The sequence below is a fragment of the Sphaeramia orbicularis genome, chromosome 20 (genome assembly GCF_902148855.1).
Source record: "Sphaeramia orbicularis chromosome 20, fSphaOr1.1, whole genome shotgun sequence".
Classification (NCBI taxonomy): Eukaryota; Metazoa; Chordata; class Actinopteri; order Kurtiformes; family Apogonidae; genus Sphaeramia; species Sphaeramia orbicularis.
The window spans coordinates 40,901,030-40,918,862 of NC_043976.1; the positions used below are offsets into that span (position 1 = coordinate 40,901,030).

At 38.9% G+C, this 17,833-nt stretch overlaps 1 protein-coding gene across 1 annotated transcript in view; it reads left to right on the forward strand.

Annotated features, from left to right (window-relative positions):
• LOC115411288 (protein NLRC5-like) overlaps window positions 1-17,833 on the forward strand; it is a 92,026-nt gene that overhangs the window by 1,195 nt on the left and 72,998 nt on the right. Inside the window, exons 2-7 of the mRNA XM_030123364.1 lie at window positions 376-617; window positions 2,526-3,877; window positions 4,037-4,518; window positions 4,641-4,814; window positions 9,684-9,857; window positions 16,370-16,543. Of these exons, the coding sequence (XP_029979224.1) occupies window positions 599-617; window positions 2,526-3,877; window positions 4,037-4,518; window positions 4,641-4,814; window positions 9,684-9,857; window positions 16,370-16,543 (2,375 nt within the window). The 5' untranslated portion in view covers window positions 376-598. The remainder of the gene's footprint in view (window positions 1-375; window positions 618-2,525; window positions 3,878-4,036; window positions 4,519-4,640; window positions 4,815-9,683; window positions 9,858-16,369; window positions 16,544-17,833) is intronic.

Sequence of the window (17,833 nt, forward strand, 5' to 3'; positions counted from 1 at the left end):
AACACTTTGTTTAAAACTGACTTTATGATTTTTATGCATTTCTTTACCATGTTGGTCATGATACCTGAAATCTTGTTTAATAATGTGTTGTTTGACTTCAAAAAAAAAAAAAAAGATTTTTTACTAAAATCATATCAAATTTAACCTGCATTTTTGTTTTCAAGTTTAATGCATTTTTTTCTGCTGTATTTGGTTTGTTCTCTATGTGGTGTGTAGGATTTTCTGTAAAGGATCACATCTGAATAAGTTTAAGATTTAAGACGAAGCTTAAGTTTAAGAAGCTTCGGGGTGTAACTAGATCCAGTTCCATGTGGCTTTTCATTAATGATGAAGACCCACTAATGTTCTTCATTCTAAATGTGTTCATGTCCTCAGAAAGAGGAGGAGGAGTCCTGGTCCTGAGGTGGACCCACAGTCCTGTTCTTTGTGCCTGAAGGTCCTGACTGATCCAGTCTGGACCAGCTGTGGACACTGGTTCTGCAGAGAGTGCATCAGTTCATACTGGGACCAGTCTGGTCCATCAGGAGACTCCTCCTGTCCCCAGTGTGGAAAAAGATTCAGAACCAGAGTCAGAACTGGAACCGGAACTGGACTGCAGATGGACAGAACTGTACAAGGTAAGACTGTAATTCTGTCTAAAGATGTCATGAGTCCTGAAAACATGTCTACTCACTGACTATGTTTCAGTTGAAGTCACTTTTTTGTAGCATTAGAAAGATCTACATTTTCATGTGTATGTTCTCATTAAACTGCATAAAAGGAGGAAACATCAAAGGGTTTGATTATAAGAAAAATCTCATCATTATGAAACAGTAATATTTATGTGAATATAAAGTCTGAACTAAGGCTGTCAAAATTAACGCATTAATGCGGATTAATCCATCATAATTAATGTGATTAAAAATTTTAACTCCATTTACCCATCTGCAGCAGAATGACTCTGAACATCTCTGGCGACACATTTGGGTCAGTTTGTCCAAGTAGAGTTAACGTTAACATGCATGAAAAAATGGTCAGTTGAGCCGATAGTGACAGACAGAAGAACCAACCCATAAAGATGGAGGACGTTAAACAGCATGTTGGCCCTCTGGATGGAAACATGAGGACAAAAAAACCCCAAGATGAAACAGTCGACTGACATAAAGTATTATACACAGTATGCAAAGTATTCTGCTAGCACTTTGGCTAACACGTTGGCCAGCTTACGACAAACACGTTAAGAGTATATATATTCCTGTCTTTCTTGAGTCTCTTTGCTCATGCAAAATGAAACATGATTAATATAGATTAAAAATGAATGAAATTTAATCGTGATTAATCAAAATTATTCCACAGCATCCCTGTGATTAAAAAGATTAAAAAATTTTAATCGTTTGACAGCACTGGTCTGAACACATCCTGATCTCATCATTGTCTTTATAGAACATGTGCTTCTGAAAAATAAATAAAACTACAATGCAAAAAGTAATCAAATCCAATATAAAGAGGTGGGTCCAGTTCAAATATTAAACTGATAGTATGGATGTATATGGAATGTATCAGATATCATCACTACACTGGACGAGTACGACGGCACTTTATTCAGTTTGCTTTTTGTTTTCCTTCTGTTTGACATTAATGTTTGTGTTGGAGCCAAAATACAGTTTTGTTTGTTTATTCCTCTTTTTTATTTTGACCTTAATTTAATTATTGTTTAGAGGGTGTGGCTGTGATGATTGCCACAGGTGTAACTCATCATGGGTGTTGGTATGGGTGTGTCAAACTTACATATACCTGCTGTGTGAGGTGGGCGTGGTGTGTGAGGACAGCCCCAAACAATTTTCAGACCGTGAAAGTGTGAAACTGTGAGATTGAGTTGGTCGGCGTTTAGAAGGTTTTCTTTTGTGTTAAGAAGCCTATTTTGTTTATATGTAGAAAGTATATGGAAAGACAGTTGTGAAGTATGATGAACTCTTTGACTTTATGTTGGAGAATAAATGGATTGGCATATCGAAACACAAAGAAACCCAGCCGGACATTCATTCATTCACGCGTTGAAAATACAACAGGTTGAACCCTTCCACACTGTTGTAGTGGCTAAAGGTAAAGCCACTACAGTTTGAATGGAAACATCAGCAGCGTTTTCAATAGATTCCATTTGACTAGACTTAACTTTTCTATTCTGAGATACCAACTCACAGTCATGGACTAATATGTGTTATTCTGTTTGTCTTTGTGAATAAAATGTGTTTTCACGTAAATTTACTCTAATTCTTTGTGATTTAATTGTATAACGTCAGGTCAAGACATTCACATAGTGTCACAGCTTTTATCACTTTTATAGTTTTTTTGGGTGAAATACTGTAGAATTCCAGCCTGTTTTAAACCCGACCTGGTGAGTGTTGTTCCCTCAGTGGTTCATTCAGGGTTAGACTTTGTGTTTGTTGTCACTGTCAGGGAGCTGAAGGGATGAAAATGGTGCCACTGTCCAAATACTTCATGATCCAACTGTGTTTATTTAAAGTGTTTGTATTTTGTGTTTTCAGATGAACATAAGCTCAGTCTGAGGAGCAGATGTGAACGTGTGACTGAAGGAACTGATGAAGAAGGAAGTGGAACCCAACTAAAGCAGATCTTCACTGAGCTCTACATCACAGAGGGACAGAGTGAAGACGTTAATACCCAACATGAGGTGAAGACGCTGGAGACAGCTTCCAAGAAGAAGACCATCCAAGACAAAAGAATCAGATGTCAGGACATCTTCAAAGCCCTACCTGACCAGCAGAACCCCATCAGAGTGGTTCTGACCAACGGCGTCGCTGGAGTTGGAAAAACCTTCTCGGTGCTGAAGTTCACTCTGGACTGGGCAGAGGGTTTAGAAAACCAGGACGTCAGTCTGGTGGTTCTGCTGTCCTTCAGAGAGCTGAACCTGGTCAGAGATGAGCAGTACAGTCTGCTGACACTGCTCCGTGTTTTCCATCCAACATTACAGAAGGTCACAGCAGAGCAGATCAGCGTCTGCAAACTTCTGTTCATCTTCGACGGCCTGGATGAAAGCAGACTTTCACTGGACTTCCACGACTGTGAGGTGGTTTCAGACGTCACTCAGAAGAAACCAGTCAACGTGCTGTTGACCAACCTCATCAAGGGGAACCTGCTTCCATCAGCTCTCATCTGGATAACTTCCAGACCTGCAGCAGCCAATCAGATCCCTCCTTCATGTGTGGACAGGGTAACAGAAGTCCGAGGCTTCACCACCGACGTCCAGAAGGAGGAGTACTTCAGGAGGAGATCCAGTAATGAAGATCTGTGCAACACAATCATCTCACACATCAAGACATCCAGGAGCCTCCACCTCATGTGTCAAATCCCAGTCTTCTGCTGGATCAGTTCTATGGTTCTGGAGCACATGTTGACTTCAGACCAGAGAGAAGAGCTGCCCAAGACCCTGACCAACCTGTACTCACACTTCATCATGGTCCAGACAAAGAGGAAGAAGAACAAGTATGAAAAAGGAGGTGAGATGGAGCTGACGGAGGCTGACAGGGAAGTTCTTCTGAAGCTGGGGAGGCTGGCATTTGAACAACTGGAGAAAGGAAACGTCATGTTCTACCAAGAAGACCTGGAGCAGTGTGGTCTGGACGTCACAGATGCCTTGGTGAAGTCAGGAGTTTGTACCGAGATCTTCAAAAGAGAGAGTGGACTCTTCCAGAAACCACTGTACACCTTTGTACATCTGAGTGTTCAGGAGTTTCTGGCAGCAGTTTACATCTACCACTGTTTGACCAACAACACAGAAGTAGTGATGAGGTTTCTGAGGAGAGAAGAAGAAGAAGAAGAAGATGAAGAAGAAGAAGATGAAGATGAAGAGGAAGAAGAAGAAGAGGAAGAAGAAGAGGTTTTTTCATAATTTTATTTTATTGATTTTATAAACAAAGTCTATTAAATTGTATCTATTTAAATCATAGTGTTAAAAATTAAACTTATTTTTAATTATTTTATTGATCTTATCTTAATATTTTCAACATTATGTTTTTATATTCTTTTTGTCTTTTAGGAGTATGACCATAATTCAACATTCGATGTCCTCCTCAGCTTGGTCATGGTAAAATCCCTCTCCAGTAAAAATGGCCACCTGGATCTGTTTGTTCGTTTCCTTCATGGTCTTTGTCTGGAGTCCAACCACAGACTTTTTGGAGATCTGCTGGGTCAAACAGAGATCAGCTCAGAAACCATAGAGGAAGTCATCAACAACCTGAAGGAGATGAATACTGAGTATATCTCTCCTGACAGAAGCATCAACATCTTCCACTGTCTGATGGAGATGAACGACCACTCAGTCCAACAGGAGGTCCAAGAGTTCCTGAAGTCAGAGAACAGGTCAGTGAAGACACTCTCTGAGATCCAGTGTTCAGCTCTGGCCTACGTACTGCAGATGTCTGAGGAGGTTCTGGATGAGTTGGATCTGAATAAGTACAACACATCAGACGAAGGACGACTGAGACTGATTCCAGCTGTGAGGAACTGCAGAAAGGCTGAGTAAGTACTGATGTGAATATTAACATTATTCACCTGTGTAGTGATTCATCACCCTGATGAGGAATCAATCACGGAACCATGGAGAAGGAAAAATAAATTTTCTATCACATCTACTTTTTCAGTCTCTCTGGGTGTGATCTCTCAGACATTCACTTTGAAGTCGTGGCCTCAGCTCTGAAGTCCAGTCCTTCCCATCTCACAGAACTGAACCTGAGTGATAATTCCATGGAGGATCCAGAAGTGGAGGTTCTAAGTTCTGGACTGGAGAGTCCAAACTGCAGACTGGAGACTCTGAGGTCAGTCCAATGTGTGTCTGCTGATGAGATCTTTTGTCTTTTTCTGTTTAAATCCTGACGTTCACTGTTCTCCATTTGTCTGAGCCGTTGTAAATGTTAAACATGTCATTTTATTATTTCAATAGAAGATTCAGTTGTGTTTGTCCATAATTCATACATTACTGAGGCTGACATCTATAAAAACCAACAGATTGTTTATCATCTAATTGTTTAAGAGTAAAACACTGAGTAAACAGACCTGAATGATTGAGGAATGGAGCTGCTTCCTCTTGGACTGCAGAGTCCAAACTGCAAACAGGACTCAGTTCACAGATTCTCCACTCAGGTTCTACAGCTTCATCTGGTTAAATCAGTAACTTTGCTGTTTTCTGGGTTTGAGGTAAATCTTTGTTGTCGTAAATGATTAAACAGTATTTTCTTCATTTTTTGAGCAGTGACACTGGGATGAATTTAATTTGTTCATAATATAATTAGTACAGGGATGAATCTAGAGCTGCAACTGATTAATCGATTAGGTGTTTGAAGCCAGTGCAAAACTTCATGATTCGATTAATCAACTCAAATTGATTGAAGGGAAATATTCTAGTTCAGTTTTCCTGAATTGAAGGTTCTTTGTGCGTCACAATATGCGTCCGTGTGAAGCACAACAGTGGAACCAATGTTTAACAGCAGAGAAATGAAGGAAACAAAGCTTTGATTCAGGAGAATTTTGGTTGAATGATTTTTTTTTGGATCACTTTGAGTCGATTAATCAGTTGCAGCTCTAGTTGAATCTGAAATCTGTAAAACCAAACCAAAACAACATCCCCTTTTGTAATTGATCAAACTTTAACTTTTACTGTTATTTCTTTGGTTTCAGCTCATTTCAGTGTTTTCAAAGAACAGAAAAAGAATCAAGGATGAGTAATATTTGTATGGCATATGTTTGAAGAAGGGTTCTGATCTGGTTCTGCTTGTTAACTCATTTAAATGATAATTAAAGTGTAACTTTGGCCGTTAGCGTTCTGAGTCGACCTCTACCTTCGATGTGACTCCGATGGAAAGACGATGAGACGGAGGTGATGAGGGTGTGAATGTCCAGGTGTAGATGTGGGACTGAAGTAGTTCAGGGACATCCCAGTGAGTGGGATCCAGTCTGGTGGTGTTGAACAGAGCCATAGAACCACTTCAGTTCCCTGTTGGAAAACCAGCAGGATTTGTCTCATTTCAACTGAAAGACAAGACAAGACAAGTTGACTGAACAGCTGTGATTTTTATTACCTCCGCCAAGGAGGTTATGTTTTTGCCAGGATTTGTTTGTTTGTCTGTCCGTTAGTGTGCAACATAACTCAAAAAGTTATGGACAGATTTTGATGAAATTTTCAGGGTTTGTTGGAAATGGGATAAGGAAGAAATGATTAAATTTTGGTGGTGATGGGGGGGGGGGGGGGGGGCAGACCAGAAAATTTCATCAAAATCTGTCCATAACTTTTTGAGTTATGTTGCACACTAACGGACAGACAAACAAACAAACAGACAGACAAACAAACCCTGGCAAAAACATAACCTCCTTGGCGTGGGGGGGCCCACGGGGGGGGGCCACTGATCAGCCTTGGCGGAGGTCTGCGCTCTCCGAGTGCTTCTAGTTATTAATGTAAATATCCTTACGTGGAGTCATACTAAATGTTCTCCTGTTTCATCATCAAGGTGTGAAGACTCACGGTTTTAAAACAGAAAATGTTGAGTTACTTTCACCAACAAAATGCACAATATTATAGATTTGTAGATTTCTGTGTGTATTTTTTACCAGCGTTGGTTTTATTTCTTTACAGTTCAATCATAGAAATCAGTTTATTCCTTTGAAAATACATGTGTTGGTGTAAAATATAACTGAAATGTAATGGACCAGACTGAAAATAACAAAAGTGACTGAGACACAAGAATGTGATGGAATAAACAAAGTGATTAGGGGTGTGTATCAGCGAGAATTGGCGATACGATACAAATCACAACACTGGGATCACGATACATTATATCGCAATATCTCGATACTGTTAAGATGATATTTTTTTGTTTTTTGTGGGGTTTTTTTTAAACAGTATTTTCTGGAAAAACTGAATTACACCAGAAATATGCACAAATACTAAACACATTTATTTGATCAGAACAGGATCTAATGCTATATCATAAAACAAAGAAACAAAAACAAAAGACAGTTACGTTATTAATTTTAATATGAAGCATATTAAATCAGACATAATAGTGTTTATCTGTACATTTTTTTTTGTTTTCATTTTAGTTTTATAAATCTAGTACTATCAAAACAAGTTGTCTTTTTTTCTGTTTCCTAGGAGACTGGTAAACAAATACAAAGACATGTTTTATTTTCATAGATGTCACTCATTTATTTAAACCCCATTAAAGCATGTTCAATCATATATCATATCATCTCATCTCATCCAACTGTATCTTTCTATCCATATATAGATGCTATAGAATCACTATCCACAGACTGAAATAATCCATTAGCTCAACAACATTAATGCTAACAGCTCATAATCCAACACTGTTAAATACTATTCATACACTGATAATCACACCAGAGGTCGCGTTAACCGAAAATATTCCGTCATTGACAGATTTTTTTGTTAAAATGACGGAAAATTCTGAAGGCCGTCCGTCATTTTGACAGATTCAAATACTGAGGGTAATCTACTGTTAACCTCTCCTGCTCGGCTCGTCCGACCGTAGTCAGCGAGCACAGGGCAGATGTCCTCCAGGGCCGATGTCGGGTTAACTCCCTTGCCAGTAGTGGAAGACAGCAGCTTTTATTTATGCACAGTATATCGATGTTTGTACACTTTTTCCTTCTGTCCTCTGACACACTCATACTCAAAACTGCCGCTCCCTCACCTTGCTCGACCACTCACACCATACGCACACGCACGCGCCACACACCGCTCTCGCACTTAAAGGAACACACACACACACACACACACACACACACACACACACACACACACACACACACACACACACACCAGTCTCATACTACCAAAGAAAGTTTTCACACAACACTGTGAACAGAACCTGTTTGCAGAATCGCTGGTCTGTCTGTCTCTTAACAAGGCATCAAACATTCCATAACAGCATCCACCTGTACAGAACCAACATCCACCTGTATAGAACCAACATCCACCTGTACAGAACCAACATCCACCTGTACAGAACCAACATCCACCTGTATAGAACCAACATCCACCTGTACAGAACCAACATCCACCTGTATAGAACCAACATCCACCTGTATAGAACCAACATCCACCTGTATAGAACCAACAGCACCACTGTTCACAACTACACTGAATACAACAGCAGTACTGCAGTCACATGACTCACCCTTAGTCCACCTGTAGTAGACCCCCTGTCCAGTTAGTCCACCTGTAGTAGACCCCCTGTCCAGTTAGTCCACCTGTAGTAGACCCCCTGTCCAGTTAGTCCACCTGTAGTAGACCCCCTGTCCAGTTAGTCCACCTGTAGTAGACCCTCTGTCCAGTTAGTCCACCTGTAGTAGACCCCCTGTCCAGTTAGTCCACCTGTAGTAGACCCCCTGTCCAGTTAGTCCACCTGTAGTAGACCCCCTGTCCAGTTAGTCCACCTGTAGTAGACCCCTGTCCAGTTAGTCCACCTGTAGTAGACCCCCTGTCCAGTTAGTCCACCTGTAGTAGACCCTGTCCAGTTAGTCCACCTGTAGTAGACCCTCTGTCCAGTTAGTCCACCTGTAGTAGACCCCCTGTCCAGTTAGTCCACCTGTAGTAGACCCTGTCCAGTTAGTCCACCTGTAGTAGACCCCCTGTCCAGTTAGTCCACCTGTAGTAGACCCCCTGTCCAATTGGTGCCAGTGTGAACATTAATCAGTCAGTGTCCAGTCTTGGGTCGTTGTTTAGCTGACTTTAGCCAAAATTAGATGCTACTTTTCTTGCGCAAACTGTGAAGACAGCCGAGTCTCCTTAGTTATCTTAGAAAGCCCAGTTAAATCCGATGTCATTAATAAACGCGGTGAAAAAAGAGGGACGGATGCGGTGGAGGATGACGGAAAAGCAAGGAATACGCCAGTGGCATTTGGTGTGCTATATGTACGCATTTTCTACCTTTCATGTGTTATTTGATGGCATGTCAATTTGTGCGTAGATCTCTGGTTCATATAACCTGAACCCTAACCCTCAGTGCAAAACACACCAATTAAAAGTGGCGTATATAATTATGCGAGTCGTGATATCACGTTGGTTTATCAGCCAGCAGCAACTACAGTTGCTGCATCATTGAAATGTTTTTGAACATTAAATACTACTAAATATATCTCTTTATCATTAAAAAATAAAAAATTGAAATGACGGATAATAATATGTTATGACGGAATTTTTACGACCCTGTCCGTCAAAATGACGGACAATAAAAATGTCTAGCGCAACCTCTGAATCACACAATATAAAATGAATGGAAACTAAACAGGAAAGTTTTCACAGCGCTTTTATTTAATGTCAGGATCTTTACAGTCTGTCTGAAAAGGAGGTCATAAACCAAATGAAGATGGATCATGATCATATAGAATATCATTATATTGTTGAAAAAATGAAATCAAAGATACTTAAGAGTAAATTACACTAAACTGACATGTGCATTATATGAACTGTATTTAATTTATATTTATTAAACTCATAAAGTAGAAATATTCATTAGTTTTATTTGAATTATAAAGTATCTTTAGATTAATTGCAGGTCAAACTCATTGATTAGGACATAGTAATGTTGGACTGAACATTTAAAACCTGAACACATCTGACTGGATTATGAACAGATTTGAATCTATTTCATTTATTCTTTATTCAGATTGAAGGACTGCGGTTTGTCAGATGTCAGCTGTTCTTCTCTGGCCTCAGCTCTGAAGTCCAATCCATTCCATCTGACGGAACTTGATCTGGGAGGAAACGACCTGAAGGATTCAGGAGTGAAGCTGTTGTGTGATTTTCTTCAGAGTCCAGACTGTAAACTACAGATTCTGAGGTTGGTTCACTGTTGTTTTAACAAAATGGTTCAATGTTCCATTTTTAATCCACAGCCCCAATATTTTTTTTTAAAAAGACATTGTTTTAAACATAATTCCAAACAGAATCCAATGTAAACCTTCTGAACCCACATTTTATTCACAATCGAACATAGAAAACAAATGTTTAAAGTGAGAAAATGAAGCATTTTAAGGAAAAAGTTCCAAATGTAATATTGACCTTGATGTCAGTCAGACGTGTGTGTAAAGTTGTTCCAGGTCCATGTTTCCCACTGTGGACCATCTCCTCTTCTTTAACAACAGTCTGTAACTGAGGACACCAGTGGATGGAGTTTGGGGACATGAATGTTGTCCCATTCTGCTCTGATATAGTGTTATAGCAGCTGTGTTGTGTGTCTTTGTGTATTTGAAGATATTTTTGTCTTTAACATTGTGTTACTTTCATGCTTTTTCAGTTATTTATTTTACGTCATTCGATCTTATTACATCATTATTATTATATTTCTATTTTTATTAATTATTTTAAACCACAAATAACCATCAAGTTTCTTCATTTTTAACTCAGGACCAAAAATCGTACTTTAAACTGGGAATGAATAAGGATTTGACATTTATCATAATAATCATGTGTGTAACTTGATTTGTAAATGTTTATCATTTGTAATATTTTTGGTCATATTACCCAGACCTACATGGACAACATCAAGCAAAACCAAATCCAGTCTGATTGTGGTTTTTCTAAAGTCATTGGGTTTGTCTCATTAACACTGAAGTCAAATGAAATCCGACAAAAAATAATGTCTGAATTTGAGCGTCCACTCCTTCCTCGCCCTCTCCTCTCAGTCCAAATCTAAAGACTGTAATTGTAGATATAGATGAACCTGCTGCTGTTCATAGTGTTGTAGAAAAGTGAAGCCACTGTAGATGAAGTCTGATGTCCTCTCAGACCACTTTACTGACAATGAGCTTCAAGTCAGTCTGTTTTTTTGAGCCAGTAACGTTAAAAACCATCAAGAACTGAAGCTTCACCATAGACAGTTGGAGAGTGACCTGAGAGGTAATGGAAATGAAGTGTAAAGCACAGCAGAAGAAAAACCAACATCAGTGAATGTCCTTTCTATGAATAACAGCCACATAATGTGGAGCAGAGTTTTCAAACTCATTTTAGTTCAGTTCCACATTCAGCCCAATATGATCTCAAGTGGACCAGACCAGTACAAGAAGAAGAGTGAAAACAGTCCAATTACATGATGAAAATGTTCACATCTACAACGTATCCTTGAAAATAATGTCAATAAAATCAACAACCACAAACAACCTGAAATGTATGAAGAAAAATAAGTTCAATTTTCCCAATATTGTGTCTGAGTTGGTCATTTCCACATGTGCATTACAACTTCCAGATCACAGTGGATCTACAAAGACACAAAACATGTATTAATAGGAATAATATTGTAAAAATTGCACTTCAAACATTTCAGGTGCATTTTTTTTAGGTTATTCACATTTTTGTGAAAGGATAGTTTGTACATGAAACATTTTCATGTCATTAAAATTTTTGAGAAATGAAACAAACAGTCAAATTGGAGGTTGTCCTTATTTTTCTGTTATTCTGATAGTATTTTACTGGTCTGACCCACTTTAGACTGAATCTGTTTGTATGTGACCCCTGAACCAAAAGGATTTGAACATCCTTGATTCTTTATATGTTCAGTGTCATTTTTATATTTCATAAATTGATGCCATGGCCTGAATGGGACCCTTTGGTGGGCTGGTTTTGGCCCACGGGCCGTATGTTTGACCCCCCTGATCTCTCCCTAATCTTATCAGTGGGCAGGCGAAGTCCTAACCTAAATATAATGTATGTATTTTCACATCACTAGCCTCTACGTGGAATGTTTACAGGTGTATATAAGAATTGAATTCAGCTCCGAATACACAAAAGTTGATGAAACCTGGAATTTGCTGATAATGTGATTGATTCCATGGGTTGAATTCCTTTGTGTGTCTGTGATGCAGGACTTTGAGTGACTCCAGGAATCCTGGTAATAACCAAACACAATGATTGGATTCATCAAGCACACAATGAAAGTGGTTCAGTAATGACAGACTGAAGTGTGTGGTGGTTGGCCTTAGTTACTGGTTTTATGTCCAACATAAAGGAGGGACCTCCACCTGTTTGAAAAGGAAAAACAACCTTAATAAAGATGAAATGAATCCTAAAGATTCAGTGTAAACTGGTCCAAAGCGGTCTTTGAAATGACTAGTTTAAAAAAAAAAAAAAAAGGGACCAATGGCCCTCTAGCTTACCGGCTAATTAAAAGCTTTGGGAAATGTATCAGATGTCATTTATTATCACCCAGTTCTGTATATTTATTATATTACAGAAATAGCCCATGTTTTGGTCATATTCCAATCAGATCTGTAAAAAAAAATGAAATTCCAACTTGATATCATTGTAATGGCGTTAGTACAGACACAGAATCCAAATGCAGAACTCAGAGGCGGAATATATAGTTCAAAGGATTTATTAGTCACAAACAGATATAAGATTGTTATGAGTGACACAATCTTGAGGATAATAGGTGGAGACTTCCTCTTCGGATTCGTCCTCCGGGCTGAGGACGTTAATCCCTTTCTCCGTACGGTTAACAGGGCCTTTTTCCCGACTAGGGAAAAGCAGAGGGAGGTCAGGGACGGAAACAGGTCATACACAGGAAAGCTATCAATCAGGCGACAGGACATAAGGGTTAGGCAAAAACTCACGTACCAGAAGTCAGGCAAGGCGATCAGAACCAGGTATCAGATGAGGCAGACAAAACCGACAGGGAGCAGGCAGTAGGCAAAAACCGGGTAAGCAAAACGGGTCAAAAACAGGAATGAAAACAGACAGACAAGATCAGAACGCTGGTAAGAACTACAAGAGTTACAAACTGGCATCTGACCAGGGCAAGAGACTGACTTTAAATACACAAAAGGGAGGGAAGACAACTAGACACAGGTGGCACAAATCAGGGCAGAGACAGGTAATCAGGGGAAAGGTGAACACAATCCAGAAAGGGAAGTAAAGACGACAGACAAGACACATGAGGGGAAACTTAACAAAATAAAACAGGAAATGACAAACAAAACATGAAGGACAGACAAAACCAGACTAGCGTCTGGCTGCAGGTATGAGAATCATTGATACTGATTTATTGGATCAATCCACTTCCTATCTCTTATAATAGGAAAATTTTTCAAAGTTGCACCAAATCCAGAATCAGATCCGGATCGATATAATTTCAGTACCTTGTGTTGACATCATCATACAGAAGCTGTATACCAAGTTTGAAGTCAATCAGAACTGGAGTTTCGGAGAAAAAGATGATTGAAATTTTTTCCCCATAAGAGCCCATGTGAAATTTTCTGTCAGTTCCAGATCCAGAAGCAGATCCTGATCAGCATGTGGACATTATGTTTGGGTCATCTCCCCATCAGGGCTGGACTGTAGAAATTTACACTGGATATCATTTATATTTACTGAGTTATTGCATCCATCAGCTTCCTATCTCTTATAATGGGGAAATTTTTCAAAGTCGCACCAAATCCAGAATCAGATCCGGATCCAAATAATTTCACTAACTTTTGTTGACATCATCATAAAGAAGCTGTATACCAAGTTTGAAGTCAATCAGAATTGTAGTTTCGGAGAAGAAGACGATTGAAATTTTTGTGACAGACGACGCATGACGACAATAGCTTACGGCCTGTTAGCCAGTAAGCAAAAAACTAGTAGAAGGAGTTCACTTCTATTAATTATCAGTTCACTCTCCAACTGTTTGTCTGAAATGTGTTCAATTTCAAAATGTGTCCAGTTTTAGTTTTTGAACTCCAAATGACAGTAAAATTCTTGGTTGATTCCCAGATCCTGGGTTCAGTACAGCGGCGGCTGCTTGTCTTTCAGGGAGGGGAAGCTCATTGTCGGCTTACATCAAAAAAATGTTCAAGTTATTTAAACATAAATTCGGCCCTCCATTCCTTTTTAGCTTACAGGCCGACAGGCCGTAAGCTATTGTCGTCATGCGTCGTCTGTCGTCGTCTGTCGTCGTCTGTCGTCGTCTGTCGTCGTCTGTCGTCGTCTGTCGTCGTCTGTCGTCGTCTGTCGTCGTCTGTCGTCCGTTACAAAACTTTCAATCGTCTTCTTCTCCCAAACTCCAGTTCTGATTGACTTCAAACTTGGTATACAGCTTCTTTATGATTATGTCAACAAAAGTTAGTGAAATTATTTCAGTCCAGATCTGATTCTGGATTTGGTGTGACTTTGAAAAATTTTCCCTTTATAAGAGATAGGAAGTGGATTGATCCAATAAATCGGTATCAATGATACCAAGCTGGATTTTGAATTTTTTACAGATCTGATTGGAATATGACCAAAACATGGGTTATTTCTGTCACATACTAAATACACAGAACTGGGTGATAATAAATGGCATCTGGATACATTTCCTACAGCTTTTAATTTGGCCGGTAAACTACAGGGCCAATGGTCCTATTTTTATTAAGAAAATGGTCAGTGACCTTATCGTACCAAGTAGGCGTCTTTTCCAGGGACTGGACCAGTGTCCTCTCAATGTCCAGCAGAGCTAGGCTGCTTAGATGGCCTTGGCCCATTGTGTTGCGGATGTAGGACTTCAGCCTTTTTAAACAAGAGAAGCTGCTTCTACACCTGCTGATGTCGCTCCAATTGTTGCCACCAGTGGCAACAGTTTGTGTAGCTGAGGCATTGCACTGTCCAATTCCATATCTTTTAGAAAAATCAAGAAATCACACAGTTTTCCCCTGTTACCCTGTACATCCTCATTCGAATACAGAACTTGAAGCTCAGACCTCAGTCTAACTGAATCCAAATATACACCATAACTTTTCAGAAGACTCTGGAATGCCTCTTCTGGAAACACATCTCTCATGTCAGCAAACTTCTCTGGATTGACTAACTCTAAGAACCGCAAACTCGAGCAAGAAATGATTAAATTATGTAACTGAAACAAGAAAACGATGAAATTATGTTAAATTGAAACAAGGAAGTACAATGAGTGTGTTTTATTTACAGTGCAAGAAATGAACAAGTAATTTCGTAGTGGTTTCTCTCTCGATTTCACAGCAGAACGTGCGACGGTATAAAACTGAACTGTGTCAGTGAAGGAGTAGATCTGAAAACAGCTGTCAGTCAAATGGGATTCAGCCTTTTGACTGATCCTCCAATCAGCACGTGGAAGCCCAGCGTCCAGCCCAGCAGAGCTCCGCCCACAGCTCCATTCACCCCCAGAGACGCTGAGCGTCCAGGGGCGGGACAACATTGTGGCATTTATCCAATTACTGTCCAGTTTTGAGACAATGAAAAAAACTGTTCCACTCAGTCCCATTGAAGTGCATGGACGCTGAGCGTCTACGGACAAATGAACTGAGCAGAGATCGAATGAGAAAACAGTGCAACGGGAATGGAGGAGAAGTGAACAACATCGAGTCTGCTGATCTGTGATAAAGCTGATTCTGAACGAACTCGTCTTTGAGATGAACGTGTTCTAACACATTTGTAGTCAATGAAATGTCAACACAACCGAACAGATTTAACCATTTAATTTGAGTCATTTTAGGGGAAGCCGAGCTTCCACTGCAGTCTATGAGAAATCACCTCTGGTTTCTAACCTACTGTAATTTGACATGTAATGTAGTTCCATATGACATGAAATTCCTGAGGAACAGGGTTGTTTGTTTTCTACCAGTAACGGTTCCCTCCAGGTCGGTCCACTAGTGTCACATGACAACACCAAATGTGGTTGTTATCCATTGGACCTGTTTGGATGTTTATGTTCTGACAGATGGCACCCATGAAAATAGAATATTTGTGTATTATTATTTTATTTACATGTTATGAATCTACATTCATTCATCCACATGACATTCTAAACCTTTCTCATCTCATCCAACTGTATCTTTCTATCCATATATAGATGCTATAGAATCACTATCCACAGACTGAAATAATCCATTAGCTCAACAACATTAATGCTAACAGCTCATAATCCAACACTGTTAAATACTATTCATACACTGATAATCACACAATATAAAATGAATGGAAACTAAACAGGAAAGTTTTCACAGCGCTGTTATTTAATGACAGGATCTTTACAGTCTGTCTGAAAAGGAGATCATAAACCAAATGAAGATGGATCATGATCATATAGAATATCATTATATTGTTGAAAAAATGAAATCAAAGATACTTAAGAGTAAATTACACTAAACTGACATGTGCATTATATGAACTGGATTTAATTTATATTTATTAAACTTACAATGTAGAAATATTCATTAGATTTATTTGAATTATAAAGTATCTTTAGATTAATTGCAGGTCAAACTCATTGATTAGGACGTAGAAATGTTGGACTGAACATTTAAAACCTGAACACATCTGACTGGATTATGAACAGATTTGAATCTATTTCATTTATTCTTCATTCAGATTGGATTACTGCGGTTTGTCAGATGTCAGCTGTTCTTCTCTGGCCTCAGCTCTGAAGTCCAATCCATTCCATCTGATGGAACTTGATCTGAGTGAAAACGACCTGGAGGATTCAGGAGTGAAGCTGTTGTGTGATTTTCTTCAGAGTCCAGACTGTAAACTACAGATTCTGAGGTTGGTTCACTGTTGTTTTAACAAAATGGTTCAATGTTCCATTTTTAATCCACAGCCCCAATATTTTTTTTTTTTAAAAAGACATTGTTTTAAACATAATTCCAAACAGAATCCAATGTAAACCTTCTGAACCCACATTTTATTCACAATCGAACATAGAAAACAAATGTTTAAAGTGAGAAAATGAAGCATTTTAAGGAAAAAGTTCCAAATGTAATATTGACCTTGATGTCAGTCAGACGTGTGTGTAAAGTTGTTCCAGGTCCATGTTTCCCACTGTGGACCATCTCCTCTTCTTTAACAACAGTCTGTAACTGAGGACACCAGTGGATGGAGTTTGGGGACATGAATGTTGTCCCATTCTGCTCTGATATAGTGTTATAGCAGCTGTGTTGTGTGTCTTTGTGTATTTGAAGATATTTATGTCTCTAACGTTGTGTTACTTTCATGTTTTTTCAGTTATTTATTTTATGCCGTTTTATTTTATTGCATCACTTTTATTACATTTCTATTTTTATTCATTATTTAAAACCACAAATAACCATCAAGTGTGTTCATTTTTAACTCAGGACCAAAAATCATACTTTAAACTGGGAATGAATAAGGATTTGACATTTATCATAATAATCATGTGTGTAACTTGATTTGTAAATGTTTATCATTTGTAATATTTTTGGTCATATTACCCAGACCTACATGGACAACATCAAGCAAAACCAAAACCAGTCTGATTGTGGTTTTTCTAAAGTCATTGGGTTTGTCTCATTAACACTGAAGTCAAATGAAATCCGACAAAAAATAATGTCTGAATTTGAGCGTCCACTCCTTCCTCACCCTCTCCTCTCAGTCCAAATCTAAAGACTGTAATTGTAGATATAGATGAACCTGCTGCTGTTCATAGTGTTGTAGAAAAGTGAAGCCACTGTAGATGAAGTCTGATGTCCTCTCAGACCACTTTACTGACAATGAGCTTCAAGTCATTGTGTTTTTTTGAGCCAGTAACGTTAAAAACCATCAAGAACTGAAGCTTCACCATAGACAGTTGGAGAGTGACCTGAGAGGTAATGGAAATGAAGTGTAAAGCACAGCAGAAGAAAAACCAACATCAGTGAATGTCCTTTCTATGAATAACAGCCACATAATGTGGAGCAGAGTTTTCAAACTCATTTTAGTTCAGTTCCACATTCAGCCCAATATGATCTCAAGTGGACCAGACCAGTACAAGAAGAAGAGTGAAAAAAGTCCAATTACATGATGAAAATGTTCACATCTACAACGTATCCTTGAAAA